At 49.7% G+C, this 11,761-nt stretch overlaps 1 protein-coding gene across 1 annotated transcript; it reads left to right on the top strand.

Annotated features, from left to right (window-relative positions):
* The first annotated feature begins 2,190 nt into the window (after positions 1-2,190).
* On the top strand, positions 2,191-11,344 carry TMEM176B (transmembrane protein 176B). The gene is made up of 7 exons (XM_060282013.1): positions 2,191-2,477; positions 4,469-4,749; positions 7,556-7,663; positions 8,655-8,708; positions 9,085-9,294; positions 9,459-9,569; positions 10,812-11,344. The coding sequence occupies exons 2-7, from the start codon at positions 4,510-4,512 to the stop codon at positions 10,896-10,898; spliced, it is 810 nt and encodes a 269-aa protein (XP_060137996.1). The 5' UTR covers positions 2,191-2,477; positions 4,469-4,509; the 3' UTR covers positions 10,899-11,344.
* Positions 11,345-11,761: the final 417 nt, after the last annotated feature.

Consider the following 11,761-nt stretch of genomic DNA (forward strand, 5'->3'; position numbering starts at 1 on the left):
TAGGGTACTACACTCAGCTTCAGGCTGTGGCTCCAAGACTTTGGCCACCTCATGAGAAGAGAAGACTCCCTGGAAAAGACCCTGATGTTGGGAAAGATTGAGGGCACTAGGAGAAGGGGACGACAGAGGACGAGATGGTTGGACAGTGTTCTCAAAGCTACGAACATGAGTTTGACCAAACTGCGGGAGGCAGTGCAAGACAGGAGAGCCTGGTGTGCTCTGGTCTATGGGGTCACGAAGAGACTAACACGACTAAACAACAACAACAAGGTGCTACTGGAAGGATTTTTTTTATTTTGTTGCTTCTCTCCTGTCTGCCAGGATACCTGATAATGCCTTATCTGGTTGCCTTTTCTGGGCAGCCTGGCCATCTCAGCTGCTGAAATCTCCCCCCCCCCTTTACTTCCTCTGGGCTCCCTGAGTAAACAGACTGCATATTTCCCCTTATCAAGCGCTAATCCCTTAGGCTGCTGCCTGGCTGCATTTTTCAGCTCCCTTCCTCCCTCTTATCCCTCGCTGAGCTCTTTCTGCCTTCATTCTGGATGAGGTGATGCCCAGGCAGAGAGACCCTGGAGAAAAGGAGGAGGAGGTGGCTGCCGGCTGCAGCTGATAGTCCAGCCCACCTTCCACAAGATCCTGTTCTCTAAGAACCTGGCGGATATTGTTATTGTGTTTTTAATATTTCATTGGGAGGTGCTCAGAGGGGCTGGGGCAACCCAGTCAGGTGGGCAGCATATAAACAATAAAATCACCATCATTATTAGGGTTGTTTGGCCTCTGTGAGAACAGGATGCTGGGCCAGGTGAGCCACTGGCCTGATCCAGCAGGTTCTTAGTTGTAGAGCCACAGCACTGAGGTTTGTTTCCTACGCTGCTTTTGCCATCTGCCTGCTTTCCCTTTTATTCCAAATAAAACTCCTTAATTTGACTACTGAAGTGTGTTTGCTTGCCAGTCTCTGGGTTTCAGGGTCCACACATGTCCAGACACTTGACATTTGGGCTACTGGGAGTTTAGGATCAGAGGTGCATGTGACCTTTCTGAGGTATGGGGGCGGAGAGAGAGAGGTTCAGGTGGAGCTGAGCAGCGCTGGGGCTCCGGAGCTTTCAAAACGAAACATCCCCCGTCCCCTCAATGGCTGGCTGGATCCTAGGGAAGCTCAGGAACTTTCCAAGGGCTCTTTCTGGACAGCTGCTTTGTTCCCAGGTAGAAAACCTCTGGACGTGGAGGCTCAGCTCTGCTCTCCTGGCTTCTCTGCCACATTTTCCAAACTCTGTCTGCTGCTGGGGAGTCCAAGGGTGGCAAGCTCACTGAGCAAGGAGATGAATTGGGAATGCAATAAGTCAGAGGAACTACTCCATCCTCTGTGGACGCTGCTGGACCACGGCTCCTACAGATACGGTGACTGGGGGTGGTGGGAGCAGCAGCCCCACGAGGTCTTGAGGGACCATTTAGGAACCCTAAGAAGCTAAGCTGATTGCCGAAGAATTGATGCTTTTGAATTATGGTGCTGGAGGAGACTCTTGAGAGTCCCATGGACTGCAAGAAGATCAAACCTATCAATTCTGAAGGAAATCAGCCCTGAGTGCTCCCTGGAAGGACAGATCGTGAAGCTGAGGCTCCAATACTTTGGCCACCTCATGAGAAGAGAAGAATCCTTGGAAAAGACCCTGATGTTGGGAAAGATTGAGGGCACTAGGAGAAGGGGACGACAGAGGACGAGATGGTTGGACAGTGTTCTCGAAGCTACGAACATGAGTCTGACCAAACTGTGGGAGGCAGTGGAAGACAGGAGTCATAGCTGCCAAGTTATCCCTTTTTTTAAGGGATTTTCCCTTATGCTGAATAGGCTTCCTCGCGAGAAAAGGGAAAACTTGGCAGCTATGACAGGAGTGCCTGGCGTGCTATGGTCCATGGGGTCACAAAAAGTCGGACACGACTAAACGACTAAACAACAACAAGAAGAAGCTAAGCAGAGCTCCGCAGCAGCTGGATCAGGCCAAACGGTTCAGCATCTTCTCCTTGTGGTGCCCCAATGGGAGGGAGCCCGCAAGCAGCGCCCGGGTTGCTGGAGCACGGCTTTCCCCACTTGGTCTCCAGAGGCCGGCCTGCCTCGCTCTTGCCATTACAAATGCCCTTTTCCATTTCAATGTCCAGAGTAGCGGCTTGTTGACATCCTCCAAGGACGGCTTTGGCAGGGCTCCCTTGTTCTCTTGGCCAGCTGCATCTTGGGTTCATCAGGAGGACAAAAACTTTCATTGCACGCTCAGCTCCAGCGCCTCCAAGACTGGAAATCCCCTCTGAGGCAATTGTGGCAGGAAGAGGCTGCTGCCAGAATTGGCCCGTTTATTGGTTTTGCTTGCTCCTTCCTGCCACAGCATCTGCGCAGAAGAGGAGCCCCTCGGAGCAACGCAGCCTCAGCCGCTGGCAGCGCCAACAGCCAGGAGCCACCCCAGCGAGTGTCCGCGTTTCTGCCAAGGGTGAGTCTCCCCCGGGGTTTGGTTCTCTGAGAATCCCACCAGAAATGGCTGTGGATCCAAACAGGAAATCTGGCTCACCATACCTCAGGCAGAATGCCATGGAGGCCTAGCCCTGGCAAAGGGCTAAATGGCCCTTGGGGTTCCTTCTGACTCTACAGTTCTTGGATTCCACCATTCTAATCCTCTTGATCCTACCTATAGGCCACACCAACCATAAGAAGTGAGGGCTTCTTTGGGGCATTTTTTTAAAAAGCTGAGGTTTTAGCTGCTTGTGTTTGCAATCGTGAGCACTGAGCCAGCAAGCAAATCCCTTGTCAAAAAGGAAAACAGCTACCAGATTTTTAGAAGACATCTGAAGGCAGCCCTGTTTAGGGAGGCTTTTAATGTTTAAGAAATTAGTGTATTTTAATGTTTCTGTTGGAAGCTGCCCAGAGTGGCTGGGGAAACCCAGCCAGATGGGCGGGGTATAAATAATAAATTATTATTATTATTATTATTATTATTATTATTATTATTATTATTATGTGTGAGAGAGAGCAAGACAGTTTAGGCAGTATCAGCCTGATGTATCTTGCAGGGAATAATTTGGTTGAATTCTCATAAGCTCACTTCCCAGAGCCAAAAAAAAAAAAAATCCTTCCAGTAGCACCTTAGAGACCAACTAAGTTTGTCATAGGTATGGGCTTTCGTGTGCATGCACACTTCTTCAGATACACTGAAACAGATACACTGAAACAGTGGGCTGCAGTGGTTAAAGCTTTGGAATAGGACCCAGGTGAGACTTGGGTTCGAATTCTCACTCAGTCGTGAAGCTCCCTGGGTGTTCTCTTGGGCCAGTTATCGCCTCTCAGCCTAACATACCTCACCACAAGATGAGTTTCAAATGTTTGTGGAAACAGTCTTTAAAAAGTGTTATGAGTTTGGGGCAGGGGATGAAGGAGGCTGTATGTGAGTCCTTCTAGCCTTTGGCTCCAGCAAGTGTTGAAAGACAGTATGAGGCCCCTCCCTCAACTCATGAGATACGCTAGGTAGTAAGAAGGATAGATCAGAGTTGAAGGTGGAAGTGATGAGACCTAGAGGTAAAGCAGCAAGCAACAATTGAAAGAAAAGTTGGATTTCTGTTTGAATCCACAACTGTGGCCATGGGAGGAAAATACCTTTGTTTAAAAGGGGGGGGTTAATGCTATGAACCCCTCCATCGTAGGCTCAGGCTGTTTTGTTGTTGACATCTGTCTGTCTTAAGAGACAACAGAGTTCACCACTGGGGGTGAAGTCCAACCACTGCATTAGCAGCACTGACGTGACCTCCCCGGGTCACAATCCAGGGCCGTGTGTCTGGAGGTCCTGGTCTGCCCAGATGACAAGACCCCCCTCTCAGCCTCGCTGATGTGGTCCAAAGGAAAGCAGAGCAAGATGTTTGCCACCAGCTGGGCTCCAGGAGTTGCCAGAATGAGACGTTTGAGGCGCTATCCCAGTGTTTTTCAACCACTGTTCCGCGGCACACTAGTGTGCCGCGAGATGTTGCCTGGTGTGCCATGGGAGAATTACTTTATATATAGTCAATATAGGCACAGAGTTAACTTTTTAAACATTTTCTAATGGTGGTGTGCCTCGTGATTTTTTTCATGAAACAAGTGTGCCTTTGCCCAAAAAAGGTTGAAAAACACTGCGCTATCCAACCATCTTGGGGACTCGATCAGGATTTTTTGTGGATGGTTTGCTCCTTAGCCTTGTCTTCTCCCAGAGATACCGTATCCCTCAAGGCAGCAGAGGTTTAAAATCAGTTTTCCTTCTCCCAGGTGGTTGAGCCCCATCTGCTCAAATGGTGTAAATAAACCATATATCATAAAGACACCACAGTCTCCGCTGTGCCTCCTTCCCAAAGGAAACATGAGTCCCTGGAGTCTCACACCACATGGAGATTGGAGGGGCATGCAACCATAAATGTTGCAATATTACAAAGTAACACATTGCTCTGGGTGTCCCTCCAGGTGCCTCTTGCTCTCACCTGTACTCACTGGAAGAGGCCAAGATGTCCACTGGCTTGCTCACGTTGAACGAGCAAAAGGTCCCTGCGGAGATTTCAGACAAGAATGTGATCAACATCACCATCAACCAGGAGTCTTCTCTCTCTTACCTGTTCAAGGCTGTGGGGCAGTGCTGGGCAAGGCAGCAGGAGCCCGCACAGAAGACCCAGCAGTCACCAGCCTCTGCCCCCACAACAGCCCGCCATTGCTGGCTCCATTGCAATGGGGAGCAGAAAGTTTTGGGGGTAAGTGTGTATGTGTGTGTGTACACTTAACTGGCTACACAATCTGCTGGACACTCACTAGGCAGCAGAGCCATTCAATGAAGGGGCTCACTTCCAAGGAAGCATGTGCAGGATTGGGCCACATGCCCTGAAGGCCAATCTCACAAGAACAGAGTTCCGAACAAGTGATTGTGTTTGCAGAATGTAAATGTTGGAGAAAGTTTAAAGGGTTTGCCTTAATCAGAGTTCCCTGAAGGAACGCCAATAGACACAGGCTTTAAGTGAAGAATTAGGCCTTTCTTAACACAAATGTATGTAGGATCAGCTTCCCAAAATATCAGACAGACTACCTTTGATGATGCCCGTCCAACTACTACACAGTCATAGAATCATAGAATAGAATCATAGAATCATAGAGTTGGAAGAGACCACAAGGGCCATCCAGTCCAACCCCCTGCCAAGCTGGAAACACCATCAAAGCATTCTTGACATATGCCTGTCAAGCCTCTGCTTAAAGACCTCCAAAGAAGGAGACTCCACCACACTTCTTGGCAGCAAATTCCACTGTCGAACAGCTCTTACTGTTAGGAAGTTCTTCCTAATGTTTAGGTGGAATCTTCTTTCTTGTAGTTTGAGTCAATGAAAACCTGACCAGACAATTGCAGCAATGCTTTCTCATTGTGGTCGCACAGTTACAACATGTTGTCACTCATTCTTAAACCACTCAGAGATGCTTTGGCTCTTCTGACCTCCTCATTTTAATCACATCTACAAATACATAGCCATCTTCGAGTGTCTTTCCTCATTGTCTTCTGAGCGATTGCTCCTCATCTTAGTGGTCTGCCAAGGTCTTCCTTCAGTTCTCTCTGTGGAGACTTTTTGTTCCCTTCTTGACCTGAGACTTAATGTACATCATCACGATCCTTGGCTGATTGCCCAGTGCTTCGTTCTCCATCTTCACATCATTCCTTTTTATTGCTCTCAGAACTATAAGAAAAGAAGGCTTGCACAACCTTCTGCCTGTTCTATCAGGAAAGGACACACACAGATTTCAGACTGCAAAGCTCTAACTGCGTAAAATGGATCCAGAGATGGAATAAAATGGGGAGATTCTCCTATAAAAGTGGGTTTGCAGGAGGAGGTGGGAGTGAAACTGTGGGAATGTTCAGGGATGTGGACGAGGAGATATTGTTTAATATATCCTATCCCCACTTGCGCTAGCAAGCACCAAACTTTAGCAGAGTATAAACATTCCCCTTTTGCAAAATACACAGCAGAAAAGCGTTTGCGCAGGCTTGATTTAAGCCTGTAAAATAAAGTGTACTTTCCTGGTATTTCCCCTTTGTCCCTCTTAAAAGAAAAGACACGACACAATGCTCTTAAGAGTATAAAAGATGTTTACTTACAAGCATCTCGAGGTACAGCACACTCAAGAGGTAGACTGGCTTAGGTAAAAAGTGATATATACATGTGAAGTTCACTTATAGGAAGTGAGACTCCATCTCATCCTCACTAGATGTTGATTCCTTGAAGTCCAAGAGAGGTCTGGTCCAAGAGGGGGGAAATGGCTTCTCGCTAGTGAATTTATCTGCCGCTTCCCCAACTCATTTGCATGTGGAGGAACAGGAAACCAAGCTAGGCATGTGTTCCTCCACAGTCCTCCACAGTCCTCTAGGGATTGTTGCGACTTGACTGCACTTAACCCTTTGCATCCCACAGAAAAGATGCACCAATGACATTTGAGCACTGCAAATCCCCGCCCCCTTTCCCTTCATCTCAGGTGTGCTGAGATAGGGATGGAGCCATGGGGGTGTGGGGTGGATTTCTCCAATCAACACAACATTGTGACATTTGACACAGCTTTACTTTGTCGAACAGCAGTTGTCGGTTGCAAAAGTGGAGTTCCCAGGCCTATAAATTATACAGGCTCATGAAGAGCAAGAGGTGACATGAGAGAAGTCTTTTCTTTCAGAACATGCAGAATATAGTTAGACCAGAGGTTTTCAACTTTTTTGAGTCCACACCTCTCTTTACCAAGTACATTCTTCCTGCGGCACCACTGTGGGGCTCAGGGGCCCAGTTATGTCACCCCTTGCCTGCAGCCTCTCGCCCTCCCTTGGGGAGTGTTTCCTCAGCCTCCTCTCTCTCATGTCTCCTTGAGAGTCCTTCTGGCAGCCTCTGCTGCAGAAAAGGGCTGGGCCTCTGGGAGGTAAAGACCCCAGAGCACATCAGAGGAGGGAGGGGAGGGGAGGGAAGGAGGCCAGAGGCCAGCGTTGCCCACGGCACCCCTGAGCGTCATTCAAGGCACCCCAAGGTGCCAGGGCACACTGATTGAAAACCACTGTTAAACTATGGAAAACACACACACACACACATGCGGAAAACCAAACTAAAGACTGGGCACATGGGAGTCCTAAGTCAACAGAGCCACTCAATGTATCTTGTATGTGTCACTGAGAGATGACACGATGGCCATCTCTCTCCAGAGATCTCCAGGGCTGCCACATGGAAGATGGAACAAGCGTGTTTTCTGCTGCTCTGGGGGGTAGGACTCAACCCAATGGCTTCAGGTTGCAAGAAAGGAGATTCCGACTCAACATCAGAAAGTACTTTCTGACATAGCAGCTGGAGGATGCGAACTCTCTTTCATTGGAGGTTTCTAAGCAGAGGTTTGGTGGCCCTTTGTCACGGATGCTTTAGTTGAGATTCTAGCATTGCAGGGGTTGGACTAGATGATCGCTGGGTGTTCCTTCCAATTCTGCAATGCTGAAGTTCCATGAAACATGTCTCTTGCGAAAACCTTAACCTGGGTGGATTTGCCTTTCAGGGGGCCCAGATCCTGCTGGGAATCGTGGTCATCAGTCTTGGGGTGGTGAATGACTATGGACATTTATTCTACATACGGACAGGAGCGCCTTACTGGATGGGAGGCCTGGTGAGTCCTGGGAAGCTGCCATGCTTGGAAGCGAATTACAGTTTATGAAGCACTTCAGACATGTTCAGGGGTACTTTGCGCACTTTAACCTCCTCACAACAAGCGTGAGGGACTGATCAGGTCAGGATTATTCTTCCTGTACTGCAACTGGGGCAATAGGGCTCCCTGAGGATTGTGGCTGATGAGAACCAACATTTGCCATGAGCAAGCATGGCACAATTCAGCTATATAGGCAACAAACAGGCAGGTCCCTGCCCCCAAGGAGATTACAGTCTGACATCCCATAGTGAAAACAGCAGTAAGGCAGGGAGGGGAGAAAGAGAGATTGACAGGAAGGAGGGAGAAAGAAATGATGGATCTGGGCAAATGCAGTTATGCCTCCCATGACTGCACAAGGTCACCATCTCGTGTGAAGTTCAGAAGAGCAGGTGGTGGGTGGGCAGGAGCAGAAATAAGCCTGGATTCTTGACCACTGGGCATGCTGGCTGCTGGGAGTTAGGAGTCCAGTGAAGCCTGCAGTAGCCCCAGGCATCTCCCAGTCCCCCACTAGGCAGACAGCGGATCCTCTCTGTGGCCTTTATTTCCTATCCTACCCCAGACCTACTTCCAGGTAAACAGAGATCCCCAGAGACCACTGGCTAGTTTCTGGCAGTAAGAGCTGTTTGACAGTTTTTTGACAGGAGTCCCTTGGGAGATGGTGGACTCTCCTTCCTTGGAGGTTCTTAAGCAGATGTGGGATGCTATCCTTCAAGGATGCTTTAGTTGAGATTCCTGCATTGCAGGGGGTGGAACTAGATGATCCTTGGGGTCCCTTCCAACTCTACAATTCTGTGATTCAGTCCCATAGCCACTGAAGCAGCTGAGGAAGGTCTCCTCAGAAGGGGTGGGGTGCAGGCCACTTCTGGTGGCTCCAGGAGCAACAGGAGTTGTGTGTCTCCCTCCCCTCTGCCCCACACAGCCTTCCTTCACTTTGGCCTTTCCCCCTTCACAGGTTATGCTCTCTGGAGCCTTGTCCATCATGGGCGAGAGACGTGCTGGCGTTTGGGTAAGTGTGGCAGGTGCCAGAGAAAACCTGGGTCGCCCACTTTTGATCTCAAAGATTTCTGGGTCAGATATTCTTAAGCTGTGTGATTCCTGCATTTCACGGGGTTGGACTAGATGACCATTGGACCCCCTTCCAACTCTACAGTTCTATGATTCTATGAGGTTTCAGCTCACGTGTAAGGGGGGAAGGGAAGTGACCGGTAGACCCATGATGAGAGAAATGGAGGCTCAGCCCCTCCCCCACCTCCAGTCCCCCAAAAGCTGAAAGCCTGAGCAGCTCTGCCCCCACTGCCCCCCCAGCCCTACCCAAGGTTGCCTGCTGGACTGGAGGGAGCTCACCTGACATTTTTGGTCCTCTCCCACCATGCTGGAACCAGGTCCATGTGGCCACCACCTTCAATTTGGCCAGTGTCGTGGCTGGAATTGTGGCTCTGACCAAAGGCATCGCTTGGATCCCAAACCTTGACCAGACCTTCTACTGGATAAAGAATACGTGCCAGACCGAATGGGGACCTTCTCCAACCCGGCCCAGCCCAGGCTATGACTGGAGACAGAGAGAGTGCGAGCGAATCTTGTGGGATCTCATGGTGAGTGAGCAGAATCCCATCACGGATCAGGGGCTTGCGGTTGGCCCTGTTACAAGATTGGGGGGGCCAGAGCAGCAGCCTCCCCCAAACCTGCTGCGCCCTCCCACAGTTTGGAACAGCAGCCCCAATGTGGTCTTCTCCTCTGTTTCTCTTTTCCTCCCCAGGGCGTCAACTTTGCTGTGAAGGTCTTGCTGCTCATTTTCTCCGTTGCTGCCGTGGCGATTGCTCTCTTCTGCCTTGGATACGGCCTCCGCATCCTCTGCTGCACCCTGAAGGTAGTTGGGGGGGACTGGGGGGGCTGGAGGGTGTCCACCCCCTTCTGAGGGAGTCCATTCCACTGTGGAACAGCTCTTACTGTCACAAAGCTCTTCCTGATGTTTAGCTGGAATCTCCTTTCTTGTAATTTCAGTCCATGGACTGAGGTCCAAACCTCTGGAGCAGCAGAAAACAACCTTGCTCCATCTTCCACGGAAGAGCCCTTTAGATATCTGAAGAAGGCTCTCTTATCTCCTCCTTCGAGCAAAAGGAAGTCCCAAACCCAGAGTTCTGAACCCATCTCTCTCCCTACTCCATGACAAGGGCAAAAATGGACGCTGGCAAAGACCGGATTTGATGCAGGAAAAGGGGCTTTAAGGGGGGGGGGATAGGAAAAGAGACTGGGGGGAATTTAGCATCACCTGTGATGTTCAGTAGAGCTAGGGAATAATCTTGCCTATTGTTGTTTTATAACCTTGGTGAATTGGGGGGGGGGGTCTCTGATCGCTCTGAGAAAGCCCTGGAGAGGAAGGAACGTGATGGCTGTGGGGAGCTGGGAGCTTTCATTCTCGGCAACTGATTCTTGGGGTAAGACCTACCCGGGTTGAGCTGCTGCTACGCTCATTAGGCATGATGACCCTCTGCCAAGTCTGTGAAGATCATGCTCTTTTTGCTAAGAAAGAATGAGCGCCAACCTTGAATGGTGTGACTTACTGCCAGCTTGGTCGAAAGAGCCGTCCCGCGAGAGATGGAGCAGGCTTGTTTTCTGCCCAACTGATTCAAATGGCAAAGCAGGAGATTCTGACAAAGGATCTGGAAGAACTTTCTGACAGGAAGAGCTGCTCAGCACTTGAATGGATTCCCTCAGACTAGATGACCCCTGGTGGTCCCTTCTAGGATTCTATGGCATGGGCATGCAGGGGGCCTGGGCCCACCTGCAGAGGGGGCAGAGCTTTGATACCTGGGGTGCGACTCATGGGCAAAGAAGCCTCTGGGGATTTGGGCTCCTGGCACCTTTCAACCCCCCAGGGAAACAAAAGGAGAAGGGGGTAGCAGGAAGAGCCTCCCCACCTTACACCTGTGAGGGAGGGGGCAGCATTCCTGCTTGTGGGGCTTCACCTGTTGCTATGGAATGGAGGAACGAGGTGGATTTGGAGAGCTGGGAGTTTCATTCTCCAGCCTCAGTTTCTCCACAGGACTTTTCTCTCCTTCCCCCAAACTGCCCCCTCACACTTCCTTCTCCTCTCCCCCTTGCTTTGCAGGAAAGCAGTGCAGACTCTGGTGCAGTCGGAGACCTGGATGTGGCCCCTCCTGATCAGGATGAGGCCCTTATTGAGCACATAGCCTGAGTGGGGTGGTGCTGAGCTGTAGCCTTTAAGAGAAATGTCATGCTATGCTTGCCTTCTGCTTCACCCGACTTAGCCCAGTGGATTGTGACCCAGTGCTTGCCAAGACCTTTCTCCTGGGGAGTGGGGTGTGGGGTGGGGTTAAAAGTTCCTCCTGCATCTCAACCTATTAAAGCAGCTATGTTGTTATTTTGTTTGAGGGTGGTTGGGGTTCTCCATCAACTTCCTGCTGGAATGTTCAGGGTGGCAGGAGAGGATATATTGTTAATTAATATCCTTCCTAACTTGCGCTAGCAAGTTCTATAACTTAGCAGAGTTTTACCTTCCCCTTTTTAATGCACAGCGGTTGCAGACTTGTTTAAGCCTCTCACTATTAGGTTCCTGGTAAGTTCCCTTATATTCCTCTTAAAAGAATAAACACACCACAATCTTGTGTAAAGTATATAAAAGTAGTTTACTCACTCATTCAGTTCACAGTTGGATTCCTGAAGAAAGTATATACATTACAAAGTATATACATGTGGATCTATCCCATATGGAGATACTCCCAGTGGCTGGGACTAGCTAAATGGGACTAGCTAAAAGGGGGGGCTGTGTGCCCTCTCCCTTTTGTTACCTGGACAGGTAAGGTCACACCCACCTCTAGTCACATGCAAAAGGAAGTATGCCACAGCCAGGAGGAAACAGGAAGTTTTTTGACTGGCTGAACTAAACATTTCCTCGCATGTCCGCTCTAGGAAAACAAGGAATGTTGTACTTGACTGCTACTTATGTATCACATCCCACACTTCATGGGCACATGGAAAACCTGGGTCCTCGTGGTCATGGTGAGGAAGAGGATTGGCCACCTTTCCCAATTGCTAACA

This window comes from Zootoca vivipara, chromosome 13 (genome assembly GCF_963506605.1).
Source record: "Zootoca vivipara chromosome 13, rZooViv1.1, whole genome shotgun sequence".
In the NCBI taxonomy this organism is placed as follows: Eukaryota; Metazoa; Chordata; class Lepidosauria; order Squamata; family Lacertidae; genus Zootoca; species Zootoca vivipara.

Bases quoted from the DNA above. Each gene is read 5' to 3' on its own strand.
- TMEM176B (XM_060282013.1), top strand. From the start codon at position 4,510: ATGTCCACTGGCTTGCTCACGTTGAACGAGCAAAAGGTCCCTGCGGAG. The intron at 9,295-9,458 runs GTGAGTGAGCAG...TTTCCTCCCCAG, and splicing joins GAATCTTGTGGGATCTCATG to GGCGTCAACTTTGCTGTGAA. The intron at 9,570-10,811 runs GTAGTTGGGGGG...CTTGCTTTGCAG, and splicing joins TCCTCTGCTGCACCCTGAAG to GAAAGCAGTGCAGACTCTGG.